Source organism: Alosa pseudoharengus, unplaced genomic scaffold, assembly GCF_046254945.1.
Source record: "Alosa pseudoharengus isolate Yale_2024_CS ecotype anadromous, Long Island Sound unplaced genomic scaffold, YU_APseudo_1.1 YU_APseudo_1.1_scf_12, whole genome shotgun sequence".
Classification (NCBI taxonomy): Eukaryota; Metazoa; Chordata; class Actinopteri; order Clupeiformes; family Clupeidae; genus Alosa; species Alosa pseudoharengus.
In genome coordinates, this window is record NW_027468587.1 from 20253336 (window position 1) to 20277183 (window position 23848).

The window sequence follows — 23848 nt, forward strand, 5'->3', positions numbered from 1 at the left end:
GATGGCTATCCCAGTGATGAGGGATCGTGTAAAATCCCCATCCCCAGAAAGTTTCAAACCAAGCTTGCGCTGATGATGCATGATCACTGATCAAATTGCTATTTTCTGACACGATGCACACCATTCCCAGGTGCTCACCTGTCTGAATCTCAAGCTCTTTAGCCTAGCATCTTAATGCTGTTCACAGTAGGTGAATGACAAACGATGACAAAATGCTGTTCATGTTTATGAGTTCATAGCCTGGTTATTTATCGAAGGACTTACATGTCACGTTTTATATTTTATTATGATCACTCGCATTACCATGGGGTTACTTAATAGGTAGGCCTAATGCTACGGTTAACTTAGAATGCCCACCATTACACTGGAGATGTTAAAAAACTTGTAAACTTTTTTTATTCTCCCGCGACGATAGGCTAGGCTTAGCTAGGTAATTCGCTCATTAGCTCAGATCAGTGACTACCAGAGGAAACGCGGGGTAGAACACTCAAACAAGTAATATTAGACTAGCTGTGTTACAGTTTCTCGTTGCAAAATCAAAATTTCACAGGAGCTCCATGCGCTTTTGTAGGCTACACGCAGTCTCAAAAACAATGTTGACAGCTTTTCGAGTCACTGTACGAGGTCATGTATTTTATATAGCGATAATTTAGATACACTTATGGGGTGGGTGCAATTGCGTTTTCTAAAGAATCTCCCGTCTTGATTTTGTACAGAAATTAATATTAAGTGACACGTAAAAGGGCGGAAAAAAAGGTCACCTTATATAGCAGGCTAAGATATAAGGTCTGGAATTTAATTTAATATTGTTGTAATGGTAGGATAGCTACATAGTTTACACAATAACTACACTGTGTTATAAATATTGTATATCAATGCACTTATTGACTGTCAATTACCCAAAATCGTGGCTCTGTCTATCATTGTACAGTACTATTTAATGCATTCTAATCTATTGTCAATCACTTCCGGGAACTAGTTGAGGTTTACACAAACCACGTGACCAACGGAATTTTGAACACCCATTGTCGCAACTCTACCTTTATATGGCTCTGGTTTTAACCTAATAGAAAACCCCAATCGTTTTATTCTCTAAGCAAAACAAACGTCCTTCAGGCCTATGTTATTAAAGGTACAGTCAGTGATTGTGCGACTTTGCGTTTGGTTAGCCTATGTTTATATTTCAATTTCTCAGACGCTTTTGTTCAAAACCAAACAAAACACATCAGATAGGTAGCCTAGGCTACTTTGTTAGTTTTTTTTTAGTTTCCGGAGCATGGGCTGCCTACAGGGAACAAATTTATTTTACAATTGTAGAGGTAGCCTACTCACGGGATGGGTTGCTCACGGATCGTCTCTGAAGGTGACAAAAAATGTATGGGCTTGAAATTGCGTATGATCGCTGACTAGTCTTTAAACAATACTTAAAATCAAAATCCTACCTGTTGCAAATTTAGTTTTTTGTTTGTGGCGCCACCTGCTGTTCGTTTTGAAGAACTGTTTGCCATTGCTGTAGCCTACTCCAACCAGTTGGCGGCGCGCATATTGTTTGCCGGGCAACAATCTCAGCACCCACGAAGAACTACACTACTACCCAGGAGAGTTCCGTGGAGCTAGCGACAGTAAGCGACAGTACGCGACAATAGCGGGCAATATGGCGGCGAAAAGCGTCAAAATAAAGGTACAGACGAACGATCAGATAAAGTAGGTTAAAATTCGGTTTTCAGAGTATTTTTCAAAGGTTTACACGAAATGTAAACATGTTGCTGAAACTTAGCCTATGTAAATGCATGTGCAAATGTTGTAATTGTAGCAGAATTGTCTTGCTAACATCCTTGAAATTGAACGGAAGTGATCTCACGCAACACCTTTCTCAATGCAAGGCAAGACAAACCAGAGCCCGTCTACGGACATTCTCTGGACAAACGTCTCCATATCCTGATGTAGGCTACTATTAAAAGAGAAGGGAACAAAAACAAACGTAGAAAAGGGGGATAATAATGTACTATACATTGGTTTAAAGTTAATGTTTTTATACGATTATACTTTGCATTAATATAATTGTGGAAGGATTACCTTTTTCATTAACAAGACCTAAAATAACATATTATCAAATAACACTTAGTTCAAACTTAGGGTGGTAGGCTAAAATTGACTCCTTGTACTTTCAGAATAGATATTTATGCCAAATTTGTCTTTATAGGTATATGCCATACTAACTCTGTACGGACTCATGGCCTACCCTAGGCCTGTCATACTATACACAATACTATTGAACTTTAAATTGTGTGGCTATGGAAACAATAAGTTGTGCACATTTAAAAGGGGGTAAAATGGACTCCTTATAACATATACTTTCAGAATACACATAGATATTTATACCAAGTTCGCCTTTGTAGTACCAGGCAATACCAAGTCTGTACCAAGTCATAGGCCTTCTATTGACACACACTGTTGAACTTCAAATTGTGTGGCTGTGAAAACAATAAGTTGTGCAAATGTAAAAGGGGAGTAAATTAAATCCTTATAACATGTACTTTCAGAATATATATAGATATTTATACCAAGTTCGCCTTTGTAGGTACCAGGCCATACTAACTCTGTACCGAGTCATATACTTTAGGCCTGTCATTGGCACGATGTTGAACTTCAAATTGTGTGGCTGTGAAAACAATAAGTTGCGCATATGTAAAAGGGGGGTGAAATGGAATCCTTATAACATGTACTTTCAGAATATATAGAGATATTTATACCAAATTTGCCTTTGTAGGTACCAGGCCATACTAAGTGTGTACCGAGTCATATACTATGTCTGCCATTGACATACACTGTTGAACTTCAAATTGTGTGGCTGTGAAAACAATAAGTTGTGCATATGTAAAAGTGGGGTGAAATGAAATCATTATAACATGTACTTTCAGAACACATATAGATGTTTATACCAAATTCGCCTTTGTGAGTACCAGGCCATACTACCTCTGTACCAAGTCATATCCTATGTCTACCATTGACATACACTGTTGAATTCAAATTGTGTGGCTGTGAAAACAATAAGTTGTGCATATGTAAAAGGGGGGTGAAATGAAATCATTATAACATGTACTTTCAGGATACATATAGATGTTTATACCAAATTCGCCCTTGTGAGTACCAGGCCATACTACCTCTGTACCAAGTCATATACTATGTCTACCATTGACATACACTGTTGAATTCAAATTGTGTATAGATATTTATACCAAGTTCGCCTTTGTAGGTACCAGGCCATACTAAGTGTGTACCGAGTCATATACTATGTCTGCCATTGACATACACTGTTGAACTTCAAATTGTGTGGCTGTGAAAATAATAAGTTGTGCATATGTAAAAGGGGGGGTGAAATGAAATCCTTATAACATGTACTTTCAGAATATATATGAAGGGTTCAGATGCAAAAGCCTCTAAATGCCACCTATGTCAAAAATGTGATAAAGATGGCGAGGGGATGCTCTCCACACATACTATACGCTAATCAAATAATTTAACTTCTAAACCCACTAAATACCACTCATCCTGGTCTGAAATATCGATTTATAGGCAAAAACCTATAGGAGCCTAAATTTAAATGCTCATTTAAAAGAAAAGTAGTCAGACGGATTTAGAGGGTTTTGCATCTGAACTCTTCATATATAGATATGTATACCAAGTTCACCTTTGTAGGTACCAGGCCATGCTAAGTCTGTACCAAGTCACATACTAGGCCTATCATTGCCACATAGGCTACTGTTGAACTTGAAATTGTGTGGGTGTGAAAATAATCACTTGTGAATATTTAAAAGGGGGGTAAAATGGAATCCTTATAACATGTACTTTCAGGAAATACGATATGTTTGTAAAACCAAATATAAGATACATATAGATGTGTATGTAAAACCAAATTGAAGGCACCAAAACAGATACAGAAATACATGTGTAATGTTCAAATATTTACAAAAAGAAATATGTACAAATATAGAATAAAAAATAAATGGCCTGCATATGCAAATAATTGTCTTGACCTTGTGGCTTGGTTTTCACTTTGACATACAAGTTGTAGAAGCATCTCAAGGACCATTGATAGATGAGGATGCACCAGAGCTCAATTGCAAGCGTCATAACAAAGGGTCTGAATACTTATGTAAATGATATATTTCAGTCTTTTATTTATTATACATTTACAAAACACTTAAAACACCTGATTTTTTCTGGAGTATTGTGTGTAGTTTTATGAGAGAAAAAAATTGAAGATGAGTCTGAAGCATAAGAAAATGTGTAAAACTTGAAAGGGTCTGAAAACGTTCTGGTTGCACTGTATAGGACTGAAAGATTAATAGAGAAAAACAGATGAGTGTTCAGGAAGACAGGCCTGTTTAGTTGAAAGCCCACTCACCACGTCAAGGTACAGGCCACAAGTGGGATGTTAGTATGACAGGACAAGACAGAGGACAAGGTTAGTAAAACACATATATAAATAGAAAGTAATAAAAGACAGTAAAAAAGTACATAAATGACAATTATACATGCTAAAGTTTCCATGCCCCTTCATGAAATGTTCTATAATGTATTCCTTTATAACCTCCTCTACTACTGTTCAAAGTAAGGGGATGCAAACTTTTTCTTGGACAAATAAACAATGATAAACAATGACAGACAAACTTCACAAGGACATAACATAAATAAGGACAATAATAAATAAATAAATACACATACATACATATGGACATACATTACCTTAGTGACAGCAGGGGTGTCATTTCACAAGGACCTCAGCAGGAGCCAGTGCAAAACACTGCAATATTCACACAATGTCACAATTAAACACAACACACACAATTATCACACACACACACATACATATTGCAAATTGCCACAGTTTGGATATTGCACATTGTCCCACATCAAATATTGCACACTTCTCCAATAAATATTATGAATAAGTATAAGTTATATATTATAATTACAATAATACATATTCATCAATAAATAAATAAATAAATACAAACCCCAATATATCCAGGAAAAATATTACAGTATCACCCGGTGACTTAATTCATACTCTAAAATCCTCCGCATATTGCTACTGCAAAATTTGTTTAAATTTGTTTGAAAAAGAAAAGATTTAACAAAAAAACAAACATACACTCCACAGTTTATGCTATCAGACTGTTTTATAAATGTTGGGCATTTATGATAAAATTCATATCTAAATACAAGATTCACCAGCTTCCCATGGATCGCTAGATACTGTAACAATAGGTATCTCTGCAATGTTGGCATTATTTTTATCAGTTCATAATCAAATGTTTTGATTGAGTCAAAGACTTTTGCTGTTACAGTTATTTCATTATTTTGGGGGTGTTGTTCAATCAGCTCCAAAATCATAACAGCCCAATGCATGTTGTTAAAATTTACTGGAATCACTACTGTGTGGTAGCGCCACCAATTATTTTCAGGCTTATATATTTTTGGTAATACATTGATGTCAGGGCAAAATACACTTTTTAAACACTGACTTATAAATGTCGATGGGACCATTAAAATGTCATTTGTTGTCAGTTTTGCTTGGAGCATTTTCATATAAATGTCTATTATTTTATCATCTAGCCATTCACTACTTCTAATCACGTTCATATCCTTCTCTGTCATATTTGGAGGCAAGTTAACATCTCCTTGAGGAATCCATTCTTGAATTTCAAATGGTTCATGACTACCACACTGTTTATTACATATGTGTTGTTCCTCATATAAACGGCATATATTAATCTGTTCAGTGGTCTCCACACAGTATTCAACTAAAAAGAATACGGGATTAAGTTGTATTAAATTGGCAATTTCTGTTTGTTTGTCTGAAACACAATCAAAACTTAACAACTGTATAAAAGGTTTTTCTGAGAGAGATACCAAAAGGGATGCCAGTGAATACTTGTAAATGCCAAAAACTGTGTCGAGTGTAAGATGTAATGGGAGGCTTTTGGGGTTATCTGCTAATATGAGAAGTGACTGTGGCAAATGAATCAGCAAAGTTTCTGACACAGTATTCTCTCCACATGATTTGCAATTGTCTGTTTCATTTCTATTTTTTTTATTTAAAGCTTGATTAGTTAAAAAGTGTTTTATTGCCTCTTCTGAAATATCTAAAGGTAATGACATTAGAATTTTGTTTGTGCGGTTACTTCTCTCATTTTCTGCACACCTGATACAATTAAATAATGATAAGCAGTGAGCATACATCTATATATATTCTGAAAGTACATGTTATAAGGATTCCATTTCACCCCCCTTTTACATATGCACAACTTATTGTTTTCACAGCCACACAATTTGAAGTTCAACAGTGTGCCAATGACAGGCCTATAGTATATGACTCGGTACACACTTAGTATGGCCTGGCACTCACAAAGGCGAACTTGGTATAAATATCTATATATATTCTGAAAGTACATGTTATAAGGATTCCATTTCACCCCCCTTTTACATAAGGACAACTTATTGTTTTCACAGCCACACAATTTGAAGTTCAACAGTGTATGTCAATGGCAGACATAGTATATGACTCGGTACAGAGTTAGTATGGCCTGGTACTCACAAAGGCGAATTTGGTATAAACATCTATATATATTCTGAAAGTACATGTTATAAGGATTCCATTTCACCCCCCTTTTACATATGCACAACTTATTGTTTTCACAGCCACACAATTTGAAGTTCAACAGTGTGCCAATGACAGGCCTATAGTATATGACTCGGTACAGAGTTAGTATGGCCTGGTACTCACAAAGGCGAATTTGGTATAAACATCTATATATATTCTGAAAGTACATGTTATAAGGATTCCATTTCACCCCCCTTTTACATATGCACAACTTATTGTTTTCACAGCCACACAATTTGAAGTTCAACAGTGTGCCAATGACAGGCCTATAGTATATGACTCGGTACACACTTAGTATGGCCTGGCACTCACAAAGGCGAACTTGGTATAAATATCTATATATATTCTGAAAGTACATGTTATAAGGATTCCATTTCACCCCCCTTTTACATATGCACAACTTATTGTTTTCACAGCCACACAATTTGAAGTTCAACAGTGTGCCAATGACAGGCCTATAGTATATGACTCGGTACAGAGTTAGTATGGCCTGGTACTCACAAAGGCGAATTTGGTATAAACATCTATATATATTCTGAAAGTACATGTTATAAGGATTCCATTTCACCCCCCTTTTACATATGCACAACTTATTGTTTTCACAGCCACACAATTTGAAGTTCAACAGTGTATGTCAATGGCAGACATAGTATATGACTCGGTACACACTTAGTATGGCCTGGTACTCACAAAGGCGAACTTGGTATAAACATCTATATATATTCTGAAAGTACATGTTATAGGGATTCCATTTCACCCCCCTTTTACATATGCACAACTTATTGTTTTCACAGCCACACAATTTGAAGTTCAACAGTGGCCAATGACAGGCCTATAGTATATGACTCGGTACACACTTAGTATGGCCTGGCACTCACAAAGGCGAACTTGGTATAAACATCTATATATATTCTGAAAGTACATGTTATAAGGATTCCATTTCACCCCCCTTTTACATATGCACAACTTATTGTTTTCACAGCCACACAATTTGAAGTTCAACAGTGTGCCAATGACAGGCCTATAGTATATGACTCGGTACAGAGTTAGTATGGCCTGGTACTCACAAAGGCGAATTTGGTATAAACATCTATATATATTCTGAAAGTACATGTTATAAGGATTCCATTTCACCCCCCTTTTACATATGCACAACTTATTGTTTTCACAGCCACACAATTTGAAGTTCAACAGTGTATGTCAATGGCAGACATAGTATATGACTCGGTACACACTTAGTATGGCCTGGTACTCACAAAGGCGAACTTGGTATAAACATCTATATATATTCTGAAAGTACATGTTATAAGGATTCCATTTCACCCCCCTTTTACATATGCACAACTTATTGTTTTCACAGCCACACAATTTGAAGTTCAACAGTGTGCCAATGACAGGCCTATAGTATATGACTCGGTACAGAGTTAGTATGGCCTGGTACTCACAAAGGCGAATTTGGTATAAACATCTATATATATTCTGAAAGTACATGTTATAAGGATTCCATTTCACCCCCCTTTTACATATGCACAACTTATTGTTTTCACAGCCACACAATTTGAAGTTCAACAGTGTATGTCAATGGCAGACATAGTATATGACTCGGTACACACTTAGTATGGCCTGGTACCTACAAAGGCGAATTTGGTATAAATATCTATATATATTCTGAAAGTACATGTTATAAGGATTCCATTTCACCCCCCTTTTACATATGCACAACTTATTGTTTTCACAGCCACACAATTTGAAGTTCAACAGTGTGCCAATGACAGGCCTATAGTATATGACTCGGTACAGAGTTAGTATGGCCTGGTACTCACAAAGGCGAATTTGGTATAAACATCTATATATATTCTGAAAGTACATGTTATAAGGATTCCATTTCACCCCCCTTTTACATATGCACAACTTATTGTTTTCACAGCCACACAATTTGAAGTTCAACAGTGTATGTCAATGGCAGACATAGTATATGACTCGGTACACACTTAGTATGGCCTGGTACTCACAAAGGCGAACTTGGTATAAACATCTATATATATTCTGAAAGTACATGTTATAGGGATTCCATTTCACCCCCCTTTTACATATGCACAACTTATTGTTTTCACAGCCACACAATTTGAAGTTCAACAGTGGCCAATGACAGGCCTATAGTATATGACTCGGTACACACTTAGTATGGCCTGGCACTCACAAAGGCGAACTTGGTATAAACATCTATATATATTCTGAAAGTACATGTTATAAGGATTCCATTTCACCCCCCTTTTACATATGCACAACTTATTGTTTTCACAGCCACACAATTTGAAGTTCAACAGTGTGCCAATGACAGGCCTATAGTATATGACTCGGTACAGAGTTAGTATGGCCTGGTACTCACAAAGGCGAATTTGGTATAAACATCTATATATATTCTGAAAGTACATGTTATAAGGATTCCATTTCACCCCCCTTTTACATATGCACAACTTATTGTTTTCACAGCCACACAATTTGAAGTTCAACAGTGTATGTCAATGGCAGACATAGTATATGACTCGGTACACACTTAGTATGGCCTGGTACTCACAAAGGCGAACTTGGTATAAACATCTATATATATTCTGAAAGTACATGTTATAAGGATTCCATTTCACCCCCCTTTTACATATGCACAACTTATTGTTTTCACAGCCACACAATTTGAAGTTCAACAGTGTGCCAATGACAGGCCTATAGTATATGACTCGGTACAGAGTTAGTATGGCCTGGTACTCACAAAGGCGAATTTGGTATAAACATCTATATATATTCTGAAAGTACATGTTATAAGGATTCCATTTCACCCCCCTTTTACATATGCACAACTTATTGTTTTCACAGCCACACAATTTGAAGTTCAACAGTGTATGTCAATGGCAGACATAGTATATGACTCGGTACACACTTAGTATGGCCTGGTACCTACAAAGGCGAATTTGGTATAAATATCTATATATATTCTGAAAGTACATGTTATAAGGATTCCATTTCACCCCCCTTTTACATATGCACAACTTATTGTTTTCACAGCCACACAATTTGAAGTTCAACAGTGTGCCAATGACAGGCCTATAGTATATGACTCGGTACAGAGTTAGTATGGCCTTGTACTCACAAAGGCGAATTTGGTATAAACATCTATATATATTCTGAAAGTACATGTTATAAGGATTCCATTTCACCCCCCTTTTACATATGCACAACTTATTGTTTTCACAGCCACACAATTTGAAGTTCAACAGTGTGCCAATGACAGGCCTATAGTATATGACTCGGTACAGAGTTAGTATGGCCTGGTACTCACAAAGGCGAATTTGGTATAAACATCTATATATATTCTGAAAGTACATGTTATAAGGATTCCATTTCACCCCCCTTTTACATATGCACAACTTATTGTTTTCACAGCCACACAATTTGAAGTTCAACAGTGTGCCAATGACAGGCCTATAGTATATGACTCGGTACACACTTAGTATGGCCTGGCACTCACAAAGGCGAACTTGGTATAAATATCTATATATATTCTGAAAGTACATGTTATAAGGATTCCATTTCACCCCCCTTTTACATATGCACAACTTATTGTTTTCACAGCCACACAATTTGAAGTTCAACAGTGTGCCAATGACAGGCCTATAGTATATGACTCGGTACAGAGTTAGTATGGCCTGGTACTCACAAAGGCGAACTTGGTATAAACATCTATATATATTCTGAAAGTACATGTTATAAGGATTCCATTTCACCCCCCTTTTACATATGCACAACTTATTGTTTTCACAGCCACACAATTTGAAGTTCAACAGTGTATGTCAATGGCAGACATAGTATATGACTCGGTACACACTTAGTATGGCCTGGTACTCACAAAGGCGAACTTGGTATAAACATCTATATATATTCTGAAAGTACATGTTATAGGGATTCCATTTCACCCCCCTTTTACATATGCACAACTTATTGTTTTCACAGCCACACAATTTGAAGTTCAACAGTGGCCAATGACAGGCCAATAGTATATGACTCGGTACACACTTAGTATGGCCTGGCACTCACAAAGGCGAACTTGGTATAAACATCTATATATATTCTGAAAGTACATGTTATAAGGATTCCATTTCACCCCCCTTTTACATATGCACAACTTATTGTTTTCACAGCCACACAATTTGAAGTTCAACAGTGTGCCAATGACAGGCCTATAGTATATGACTCGGTACAGAGTTAGTATGGCCTGGTACTCACAAAGGCGAATTTGGTATAAACATCTATATATATTCTGAAAGTACATGTTATAAGGATTCCATTTCACCCCCCTTTTACATATGCACAACTTATTGTTTTCACAGCCACACAATTTGAAGTTCAACAGTGTATGTCAATGGCAGACATAGTATATGACTCGGTACACACTTAGTATGGCCTGGTACTCACAAAGGCGAACTTGGTATAAACATCTATATATATTCTGAAAGTACATGTTATAAGGATTCCATTTCACCCCCCTTTTACATATGCACAACTTATTGTTTTCACAGCCACACAATTTGAAGTTCAACAGTGTGCCAATGACAGGCCTATAGTATATGACTCGGTACAGAGTTAGTATGGCCTGGTACTCACAAAGGCGAATTTGGCATAAACATCTATATATATTCTAAAAGTACATGTTATAAGGATTCCATTTCACCCCCCTTTTACATATGCACAACTTATTGTTTTCACAGCCACACAATTTGAAGTTCAACAGTGTATGTCAATGGCAGACATAGTATATGACTCGGTACACACTTAGTATGGCCTGGTACCTACAAAGGCGAATTTGGTATAAATATCTATATATATTCTAAAAGTACATGTTATAAGGATTCCATTTCACCCCCCTTTTACATATGCACAACTTATTGTTTTCACAGCCACACAATTTGAAGTTCAACAGTGGCCAATGACAGGCCTATAGTATATGACTCGGTACACACTTAGTATGGCCTGGTACTCACAAAGGCGAACTTGGTATAAACATCTATATATATTCTGAAAGTACATGTTATAAGGATTCCATTTCACCCCCCTTTTACATATGCACAACTTATTGTTTTCACAGCCACACAATTTGAAGTTCAACAGTGTATGTCAATGGCAGACATAGTATATGACTCGGTACACACTTAGTATGGCCTGGTACCTACAAAGGCGAATTTGGTATAAATATCTATATATATTCTGAAAGTACATGTTATAAGGATTCCATTTCACCCCCCTTTTACATATGCACAACTTATTGTTTTCACAGCCACACAATTTGAAGTTCAACAGTGGCCAATGACAGGCCTATAGTATATGACTCGGTACACACTTAGTATGGCCTGGCACTCACAAAGGCGAACTTGGTATAAACATCTATATATATTCTGAAAGTACATGTTATAAGGATTTCATTTCACCCCCCTTTTACATATGCACAACTTATTGTTTTCACAGCCACACAGTTTAATTATATTGGTGTAGAAAAAATATAGCATTCTAATGTGTATTTTCGATTTAAATGTCTTATTTAATTATTTTCTAAATTTACTTTCCCTTTGGTAACCCAATACAGTTTTAAATTAATAATTTTTAAACTTTTTTATTGAAAAAGTAATGAATATGTTCTGACTTTTATTTTGAATGATTCGCGAATGGCGGCCATATTGGAATTTTCTTTACTGTCGCTAGTTTCACACTACTACCCAGGAGGAAGTGGACGTCATTCTTAGTGACTAGTCTTGTGAGTTGTGTGTTCTTCTTTCTTGTAATTGCGAGTCTTAGAAATAAATCTAAATTAAATGAATGGAAATATGAAATGTTGTTGTTTATCTATATGCATTGTTGCCCATTGTCAGCTAACATGTCGTACATTTTATAAGACTGAATGCTTAACGTTAACAAACCCTAGCTGGCTAGGTAGCATAAGCTGAATTATAGCTTTCCATTCATTCCTAGTATAAACAGTTCGTATCAGCTATAATGCACACTAATCGGTGGATCTTTAAACGCTGCTGTTTATACAATGTAGGTCGTTCCATATTTTATTACGCTCTTATAGCTGCTAGATTGGTCTTATAGATAGGCATCGATAGCTCACTCACTCAGGCCCCCCAAATTGCCCCAACGCGTTTTTTCTCCATAGTTGGGTAAGGCGAACTTGGTGAACTTAACGTTAACTAACGGTGATGTTGCTTTATACACTGGGTGGACCCAGACGAACCACAAATAATACAAATGCACATTTGCTTACAGGTTCGTTTGGATTCACCCAGGCTAGATGTTTTAATATTAGCCTAACTATTTTGCTCACGTATTATTTGTAATACTATGGTCAGAAAAGTATCTTTGCTACATACCGTAGTATAGTGTTGGTAGCCGACACATGTTTGGTGTACTGGCTTTTTGTCAGCGGAACACACAGGTGATTGCGTTTTGGTTTGTGACAGCCACAATCATGCAGCCAGCAGGAGAAAAGCTCCAAGGTGTCTCAGTTTTGAGTTCATAATGACGTTGCATCGATCGTTTTTTGTTTACACAGAAAGCCTCAGATGTCGTGGATAAGAGAAGGAGATTTAAACCTCATTGAGAGGATCTCTGCTAACATATTGAAGGTAGCCCTTTTCACCTGTTCCTTTTCTAAACTCTCCGACACAGGCTATCAGAAGCAGGTCCTTCTGATCAGTTGCTAACAATATGATCGTACGTTTAAATTATTGAAAATGTTTTGCACTTGTAAGATATGTAATAGTGCTTACATATTATTGTTGTTATTAGCAGAACGGTCTTGGCAAATATTCACACTTTTACAGGCAGGACCAATTCCTAAACATGTTGCCTTCATCATGGATGGAAACAGACGTTATGCTCGCAAACGGCAAGTTGAGCGGCAAGAGGGGCATAGTCAAGGTTTTGAGAAACTAGCAGAGGTGAGCCTTTTAGAGGGAAATAGTGCCACTTACTGTTCAGTCAAAGAAACAAAGTGTATGCATGCAGTTAGCATGCATAATCCAGATAATAACAGAACCACTGTCTTCGCTTTAGACTCTGCGCTGGTGTTTGCGACTTGACATCCGTGAGGTGACTGTGTACGCCTTCAGCATTGAGAACTTCAAGCGCTCCAAGGATGAAGTGGATGGTCTGATGGAGTTGGCAAAGCAGAAGTTTACCCGCCTTCTGGAAGAGCAGTACGTTTAAATCTTCCTCTGTGGGAAAATGGGTCCGAAAGAGAGAATTCATTTTGTGTGCTAACTAAGGTGCTTATAAAGGCAGCACTTGTTATGTAGGCCTTGCATGATGAAAAAAGAAAAACTACCTTGTAGCCGTTTTAATGGTGACAGCTTGTTATATATGCACAGATTACCTGATTCAAGTGCATCAAAGCTAAAACAAGGTGGGATCTTTTCTCAAACATATTTGAGAAAAATATGTGAAGTAATCAAATTTTAAATTCTCTAGGAAAACGACATGAAGATATTATTGATAAATGTTATCATATTAAAGCAGCATTGAAGAAGATTTGATCTCGGGGTCCCCCTACAGTTGAGAAGCGCAATAATAAATGACCTAAATGTGCGTCTTTGCAACAAACTATAAACATAACTCCGATACAGTAAAGAGGGAATGCACTGACAGCAGTCTGTAGAAAGAGAGCTTTGAGTTCCAAGAAGCAGCTCTTTTCCATTTCGATTCTGGAGGGGGATGGGAGCAGTGTTCCTACCCGAACAGCAACTTCCTATGACTATTTTACAAGGGATAAGACCTGCTTAGAGTGCGGAAAAAGTGCTGTTCACCATATTAAGAGTTTATGTATCATCAAAATTATTTTGAAAACGTTATTTTAAAGTAAAAAAAAAAAACTCTTGAGAAGGGGCTTATAAAGAGTAAGTCAACAATTGTAATCCGATTCACTTTCTGCTCTGTGTGGTCCTCTGGCTGTCTCTTCTGTGTGGACACTCAAAAGACCTACACAGTTCTGGTTCTGTAAATGAGAACCCGCACCGAGTTCTGACTGAGGTAAATAGGAATGTAGGAGAACATCGACAGACCGAGCAATTATACTTATGCTGTCCAGTGTTTCCTCTATGTTGATTTGGTAGTGGCGGCCCCCCACGGTTTAATTTTCTTCCCCCACGGTATCAGAAACGGGGCAGACGTACAATAGTCGCAGTTGCCTTTCAAAATTCATTGTGCAGACCTGTTGTAGATTCTCCAAATATACAGCTCAATCACAACTGAAAATAATGCCTCATTGTGTGTGAATAGAGGTGAATACATATAATTGTTTGTGTTGCAGCGAAGTGTCAGTTGTCAGTTCCGTGGGATGGGGGGACGGTGGGGGGGTGTTCGGACAGGCCTGCCCCCACTGCTTATGCTGTCAATCAGCATACTACTTCAGAAGCACAGAAGGAACTTTTCAGATCAGACTAAGATCAGATCTGAGGTTCCATCATTTTGGTTTCTAGTATATCATCATGTGTAGCCTACATATCAAAGTTGGTTGGTCCTGATTCAGAGATGTTTCAGAGTCTGCCAGGTCGCCTTTATTGTTAAAAAATTGCTCTTAAACTCGGGCAATGAGTTAAATATTATGCCAAGGTGTGAATTCTGGATAAAGGAGTAGTGACATGTTCCAACTTAAAGTTAACCATGCCGTGATTTGCCTCCTGTGATTTCAGAGAGAATCTGGAGAAGCATGGTGTGTGTATACGGGTGCTGGGGGACCTGACCCTCTTGCCATTGGACCTGCAAGAAGTCATTGCCAAGGCAGTGTTGGCCACTAAGACTCATAACAAGTAGGCTGCTGAATCTCTCTCTCTTCTAATATTTTAAGCAACAGGACAAACTTTCACAGTAACTTTCTTTTCTTTATATACTTTTTTGATCCCGTGAGGGAAATTTGGTCTCTCGGTGAATTAGTGAAACACAAACAGCACACAGTGTACACACAGTAAGTTGAAGCACACACTAATCCTGGCGCAGTGAGCTGCCTGCTACAACAGCGGCGTTCGGGGAGCAGTGAGGGGTTAGGTGCCTTGCTCAAGGGCACTTCAGCCACGGCCCACTGGTCGGGGCTCGAACCGGCAACCCTCCGGTTACAAGTCCAGAGTGCTAACCAGTGGGCCACGGCTGCCCAAACTGATGTCTTTAATCTTTTCCATAGCCTCTGAAGTTTTGCCAGTAGCTCAAGGTTATTTCCTATATTGTATTTGTAATTTTTGTAATGTAGTCTGGTAAATAGTAATTGGTAATGGTAATGGTAACTGTTTCAAGCCTTGAACTAAATTTCCGATTTGCACAGATGCTTCCTGAATGTGTGCTTCGCCTACACTTCAAGACATGAGATCGCCAGTGCAGTCCGAGAAATGGCGTGGGGTGTGGAACAGGGGCTCATCAGACCCAGGTCAGTTGAGCACCAATGTAAATGTAACTGCAAAAGAATACCCACACACGTAAGATTTTATTTTTGATGACACTTTTGTGGACCCTGACACCAGTGATTTATGAAGGACATTCTTATGTATCATCATACTAACCACTTCCTGTGTGTGTGTGTGTGTGTGTGTGTGTGTGTGTGTGTGTGTGTGTGTGTGTGTGTGTGTGTGTGTGTGGTGTGTGTGTGTGTGCGCGACTGTATGAGAAGTGATGTGTCGGAGGCCCTGCTGAGTCAGTGTCTGTACACCAGTAACTCCCCAAACCCTGACATGCTCATACGTACCTCTGGAGAGGTGCGCCTCAGCGATTTCCTGCTCTGGCAGGTAAGACACAGGCTCACTTCCTATGTGAAACAACATGTTTACACTTACTGACCACATGGAATCTGTGTTCCAATAGGTGGTTGCTTTTAATTAGGGAGGGGTAGGACACTACTGGAGGCATGAATTGACATAATTTGAATGAAGCCTGTAATGATTAATCTCAACTGCTTAATGGTTTGCAGGTAAAAAAAAAAAAAAAAAAACTGATCTGCTCTGATCCACATAGAAATATCCCTTCTTTTCACCGAATTGGCAGTATTGGTTATCTCTGTCAATTTGTCCCACTCTGCCAACAGTTAGTATTTCCCCTTGGGTACTAGCTTGACCTCTGTTGCTCCTTGAAAGCTACACACACTGATTAGTGATGTAAGCTCAACCCAATAATTCAAGGCATTGGCAATCCACTTATCCTGCAGAAGAAGCTACGGTTCGCTTTGGAACTTCTTAATTTTTGGAACTACTTCAGTTTCCACTTTCTCAAAACTAATTCAGATATCATTATTAAATTAATCAACTGCACAAGTGTCAGTAATCACCACTCATCTCACAGTTATAGCTCATTTTTCACTCCTTTCTTCCTCAGTGAAGGCATTTGTCAACATATTCTGAAACCAGCCAACCCACTGGCAACATCTCACCCCCCACCAGTGGGTTTGATCCTATCTATCTGATCCTATTAACTAAGCTCATTCATGAATCCTCACATATTATTTATCCGTCCTCCATATGCTTCTTATTAACCCATTTACTCCTAAAATGCCTGCTAAAAACGCCTATAGAATCCTATGGCATTCTAGACTAAATAACCTTATTTCCTGAGGGTTTTCTGAAAACATACTAAAAATTGTCAACGTCTACCAAAATTTAATATCTAAGCCTCTGTAGCACCTAGAAACATGAAATAAAAAGCATGCTGCTCTACGCAGCATCCAGCGGGAGGGTCAATGTTGCGCTACGCAGCATCCAGCGGGAGGGTCAATGTTGCACTACGCAGCATCCAGCGGGAGGGTCAATGTTGCGTCATGCAGCATTCAGCGTGAATGGGTTAAAGTTGTCATAGAACTGACTCTTCCACCCTGTCATGTACATCAGAACAGCTACATTGAAATCCAGTTTACAACTCTGTTTCCAAAAAAAGTTGGGAACCTGTGGAAAAATTTTAATAAAAAAAACGGAATGTGCCAATCTGCAAATCTTGTAACCCCATATTTAGTTGCCAAAAAGAACATAGACAACATATCATATAGCGAAACTGACAAATTTGAGTCATTTTGAATTTGATGCCAGCAACACGTCTTGAAAAAGTTGAGATGGGGGCAACAAAAGGCTGGAAAATTGGTGAAATGCTAAAATAAAACACAAGGAGGAACATTTCACAACTAATTAGGTTAACTGGCACCATGATCAGGTTTAAAAAGAGCATCCCAGAGAATCAGAGTGCCCGAGATTTGTGGCGATATAGGTAGTGGGAAGCTACGTCAAGGCGAAATGACTTTGGGGATTTCATCATCTATATCATTAAAATATTCAGAGAATCCAGATAAATCTTAACAGGGCTGAAAAACAATATTGGATGGCCGTGATCTTTGGGGCGCCGGATGGCACTGCGTTAAAAACAGACTTGTTTCTATAAAGTATTAGCTCAGGGAAACGGGTGCATCACGGGCATGCATTAGTGCCCATGGCATGGACAGTTTGCACATCTGGAAAGGCACAATTAATACTGAATGGTATAGGTTTTGAGCAACATATGCTGCCATCCAGATAAAAAAAAATTCAGCAAAGACCTTGAATATTTCAGGAAAACAATGGCAACCTGCATTCTGAACATATTACAGTATGGCTCCATAGTAGAATAGTTCAGGTGCTAAAATGGCCTGTCTGCGATTCAGACCTGTCACATTAGGTGCATCATGGAACCGAAAACATGATGAAGAGGACCCCAGACTGTTGAGCAACTGAAATCCTATATCAAGAATGAGACGACATTTCATTCTCAAAACCCCAGGAAGTGTTCACCTCCAGTTTTCTACATTTACAGACCGTTGTTAAAATGTAACTCCAGCGAAAATTGACCCAGGGTCTTTTTCTGCATTAAAACACATCAAATAAGCCATGGAGACCATATTTTTCATTGATCAACCACTATAGAGCTTGCTCCGGTATACGCAATAGCCCCAAATCGCAAACAGTGGATTAGCTTAAGTGCCATGAAAGAAACACAAAAAAATTAGGAGACCACTACACATTTTTCTGATTATCCTATGGTTGCTGTTTGACATTTGAATGAGTTGATGGTCATATTTAAATTTGCGGTCTTTTAATTTTGAATATGACCGTCAACTCATTCGATTGACATGTTGCCCTTGCACTATTCTCAATTACATGTCAAGTCAAGTCAAACTTATTTATATAGCGTCATTTTATATGCACAGAGTGCAACCCAAAGCGCTCATAAAACACACATGACATGACACAGTAATGATAACAATATGATTGAACAATATGATGGTAACGTTATGGCAGACAGAGACATAACAAACATATTAACAATTAAAATAATTACATATTAAAACAAATAAAAACAAGATGCTTGACACAGAGTGCACCAAAAGTGCTCCACACATACAAAACAAAAGATGCTAGACGGAGCGGCATAATAGCCAATGTACCTGTGTCACCAAGACATACAAGACAGACAACAAACAAATTAACAAATAATAAAAAGTAAAATATTTATATATAGGGTTTGCATGATTTGCAAATCATAGCATTCCATGTTATTTACATTGTACACAGCATCCCACTTTTTTTGGGGTTTTACATTACCGGTAGTTTAATGCATCACTGTTATTAGGTAACAAATGCTAGCTCAATCCCTCTGCCCACATGCAGAGCAGTCCTGCATGGAACCTGAACAATTGTTACATCATGGGCAATTTGCACGAACAGATTTTATTCAGTCACCCAGCTTCAGAGCCATATAGAGAAATAGCTATACGACTCTGTCCAGTTTTAAATGTGTTTGATTCTTTTCAAGTGTGTCTGTTTTACTGTTAAGGAATGAAAGGTGAATGTTCTCTCTGCTGAAGTAAACCATCAAACTTAAAATTAGTTGATGTTACCTTGCAGGCTGTGATGAATTTGTCACTTAATTATCACTAATCATGGCAGCTGTCTCAGTCTTGTTACCATAGATATTAGAAAGCTAGATACTCGGGCTCCCGAACGTACGTAAATAGGATCGCCATCTTGGTGGGGGCAATCAGTAACTGGAGGTCAATGAAGAAGCATGTGACTCTGACTGGAAATCAAACAGGTGTATCTGATTGCCGGCAAGTGTTGCCCATATACAGTAAAGGTGTTTCCCCCAGCAATATGGCGACCGCGTTTACGTATGCCTACTAATAGAACTCGAGCCCAATGCGGTATCTAGCATTTTAATATCTGTGCTTGTTACCATCACAAATAAGGTTATGTTTTTCATCTGTGTCTGTTGGTTGGTTGGTTAGCAGGATCATGCAAAAACTACTGGCCCTATTTCAATAAAACCTGGTATCTTAGGTCAGGCCATTTTATAAAATGCCATAGGTTCTTCCTTGGCAGAGGATCTGTTACAGATCCAGTGAGCTTGACGAAGGTGTGCATTCTACTGAGTCCCGTATTAATACACACTATGAATGTATGTACACTTTGCTTCCTCCCCTGTAGACTTCGTACTCGTGCTTGGTGTTCCAGTCTGTACTGTGGCCAGAGTACTCCTTCTGGAACCTGTGTGAGGCCATCCTTCAGTACCAGCTCAGCCATCGCTCTCTTCAGGTAAAGTACATGCCCGGTAAAACCTCTCTGACGGAAGTCCAGGAGCCTGATGAAGTCCTAGGAACATACCCTTGCTATGTTCCCAACAGTCTGTTTTAAGGCACTAGCACTTCTATTTTATTTATGTATGTTATTATTTTAGTTATTTATTAAACTATAGGGACCCAGACTTTTTGTATATGTTTTTATTACCTCTTGTATTTTAGCCATTGGGTCTTGTCTGAGTTGTGTATGTTGTACTGTCTGTATTTTCTGACTGAATGTTCTGTCTTCAGTCCCACTAAACCAAATTCCATGAGATGTTTCACTGTATTGTCCATAAAGCCTTGACTTGACTTGACTGAGCTATACATGTTATTTTTAAGTCAGTGCTTTTAAATAAGATTCCTTATGCAAAAAAAGCTATGTCATGAGTGTTCTTCTAGCCTGGCCATGTGCCATCCCCTTGGTACGCTTCGCTTCTACAAGGGTCTGGGATCTAGGCTATTGACGAATGTTTGCAAGGTGGATGCGTGGACTCTGTAGAAGTTTGAAACGATTGGATCTGATTTCACCCAATCGCTAACGTTTGGCTGTGACTTATGTTATGCGCCAGCTCGATCGTGAAGTAAACTACACTACAACACTCAGAAATTGCCCACAACAACCATTCCCCACCAAAGCAAACAAGATGGATGTAAATGACCATGCCAGCTTTGCGATACAAATGTAAGAGTTAGTGGAAGATTACTATTCAACAGTAAGGTTGAAGATAACATATTGTAACGCTGATGAGAAGTTAGGAGACGGGGAGGATATACGGGATAATCGGTTGTCTTTCAAATTCCCTCTGCACGCAATAGGACAGCGCTGAATCCCATGCGTTTTCCCACAAGCTGAGCTAGTTGGCTAGTTCAAACTTTTGCCATCTTAAAACAAGCTTAAAGGAATTATCCGGAGTAAAATGCACTTTAGATCGATTTCCGGATGATTGGGGGTACATACGTTGAGTTGACATCAAAATTATGTCATTCGGATGTGTTTTGAGAAAGTTCGATTGTACCGTTTTCAGTCACAACTCGTAGCCTGGAAGTGAGCGGGGCATTTCAATTGCGCCGCTACAAAACGCTATTTTTATACCTCTTCTACAGTTCCAAACAACATAACACTTACGTGGTAGTGAGTAGAGGGTCCCTAAAGCCAAACCGAAGTATCCCGAGGTCTTTATGTGATCGAATAGAGTCCAGAATGAATTTCATCAAGCCAGTACCTTTCCGGAAATGTTGCCATCTTTGCCGCCACCTTGAGGGGAAAGTCCGTAGGAGTCTTATTGCTGTGTAACACGCTATGGAAATTCACAATTTCGTCGCCGTTTTAAAAAAAAAAAAACATAGTCCAGTCCATACAACTTCATTTCAATTTCGAAAGAAATACTGGACTATGTTTTTTTTTTTTTTTTTTTTTTAAACGGCGACGAAATTGTGAATTTCCAGAGCGTGTTACAACACACTCAGCAATAAGACTCCTACGGACTTTCCCCTCAAGGTGGCGGCAAAGATGGCAACATTTCTGTAAAGGTACTGGCTTGATGAAATTCATTCTGGACTCTCTATTCGACCACATAAAGACCTCGGGATACTTCGGTTTGGCTTTAGGGACCCTCTACTCACTACCACGTAAGTGTTATGTTGTTTGGAACTGTAGAAGAGGTACAAAAATAGCGTTTTGTAGCGGCGCAATTGAAATGCCCCGCTCACTTCCAGGCTACGAGTTGTGACTGAAAACGGTACAATCGAACTTTCTCAAAACACATCTGAATGACATAATTTTGATGTCAACTCAACATATGTACCCCCAATCATCCGGAAATCGATCTAAAGTGCATTTTACTCCGGATAATTCCTTTAACTCGTGTCACACTGTTGGCCAACAGCAACATCTATCTTCTTTGTTTTCAAGTAGCAGGGAATTCAAGCCAAACTGTTGCAACTCTGCCATCAATCATTATGTTAAGCCCGCCTAACGACTCTATACACGATTTGATTGGACTGATAGAATTTAAATTTTTTGAGCTCACAAGCCAACGGAGAGTTGCTAGACTAGCCCTGGAAGCAAATGTAATTTGCTGCCGCTAGGGTGCGTCTAGATTTCTAGGCTAGTGTGGAGCTACTTTGAGCCTTGTAAATGGTGTAAAACAGTGATTTATTTGCATGGCTAGGCCGATGCCCGAGGCACCCCCAATGAAAAACTGTTGGTAGCATTGGCTAACTAGCGCCAGATTTCTGAGTGCAGGGGACAAGCCGAGATGAGCTATGAGACATACGTTCACACTCGGTATCATGTTTCAACACACTTTAGGTCAATATCACACCGGAATTCTTCTTTAAGTGAGCAGTGTGATTAAAAACCTCTGTTGTGGGCCCCGGCCATGGCGCAATTGGCTGGGGCACCTGCAACGTACACCGGCGACCCGAGTTTGATTCCCGCCCCGTGGTACTTTCCAGATCCCACCCCAATTCTCTCTCCCACTCCCTTCCTGTCATTCTCCACTATCCTATTAGCCTGGAAAATCCAGACCTTTGTAATCTAGAAAGATTAAGGGTCTGGCCACAAACAATGTAATGGCCCAACTCGAGGGGCGGCAACAAACATGCATTTAAAAATCTCACTGCACGCAATTGGATAACACTATAGACCATGTTTACTCTGAATGATTTCGGACTTTGATGCAATCGGATAACACTACGACCAATGTGTACTGTCCTCCAACGTTGCAGCGCTGTCTTCATCAGTTTAGCTGGTTCCCCGGAATGCAAGGGGTAAAAGTAACGTGCATCATTGCTCATTGCCAGAGTGTTTTGCAGAGACAATTCCATTGTGCTCTCACGAGAACCTGAATTTCCAGGGTACTATCCTATCTGATTAAAGGCATAAAAGGGCAAAAAATATATACTTTAAAAACCTCTGTTGTGAATGGTCTTACAGAAAGCACGCGAGCAGCACAGAGAGAGCCAAGCTCTCCAGCAGCTGGAGGCGGACCGCTCCTGTGTGGCCGAGTTGCTACAGCACCGCGGCAACGGGACGCCTGTGGATGCCCAGAGCCGACAGGAAGCCCTGCATAGCTACACAGCTAGCCGGGAGGAGAGGGTCCGCCACTTCCTGGGTGCGTTGCAGCACAAGAGGGACACGTTCTTCTCTGACTTGTGTAGCCCAGCAGTAGTGGCTTAACTCTTGACTTCATGTTGCACAGATGTTGTTTGTAATGGAGCAGAAATTTGATTTCCATATGTTACTTTTTTTTTTATTCACCAATCTTGCATATGTGAATAAAGAAGTTGTTATGCCCCCGTTTTATGGGGCTCTGAAATCTATTTATGTAAATCTGGTTGTCAGTCTATGCCTAGAAATGCTGCCCTGCTAAGTGCAAATTGTTGTGTAAGTGTGGAGTTAAAGGGCCTTTAAAATGCTGTAACAAATAATTAAATACTTCCCATAGAAGTCTGTTATCTTATTGATAAGCGGCGTTATGGGTGCAAGATATGGGTTTTAGACCAGGCCTGTACAC

The 23848-nt window shown here is 38.9% G+C and overlaps 1 protein-coding gene across 1 annotated transcript; it reads left to right on the top strand.

The window, feature by feature from the left end:
* Nucleotides 1–12422: 12422 nt before the first annotated feature.
* dhdds (dehydrodolichyl diphosphate synthase) lies at nt 12423–23781 on the top strand. Its single transcript, XM_076280437.1, has 9 exons — nt 12423–12470; nt 13269–13341; nt 13540–13656; nt 13772–13914; nt 15406–15522; nt 16029–16130; nt 16371–16485; nt 20197–20304; nt 23269–23781. The coding sequence occupies exons 2-9, from the start codon at nt 13279–13281 to the stop codon at nt 23509–23511; spliced, it is 1008 nt and encodes a 335-aa protein (XP_076136552.1). The 5' UTR covers nt 12423–12470; nt 13269–13278; the 3' UTR covers nt 23512–23781.
* Nucleotides 23782–23848: the final 67 nt, after the last annotated feature.

Coding starts and splice junctions, on each gene's coding strand:
- dhdds (XM_076280437.1), top strand. CDS start 13,279: ATGTCGTGGATAAGAGAAGGAGATTTAAACCTCATTGAGAGGATCTCT. Junction 13,342..13,539: donor TCTCTGCTAACATATTGAAG/GTAGCCCTTTTC, acceptor ACACTTTTACAG/GCAGGACCAATTCCTAAACA. Junction 16,486..20,196: donor GCGATTTCCTGCTCTGGCAG/GTAAGACACAGG, acceptor CCTCCCCTGTAG/ACTTCGTACTCGTGCTTGGT.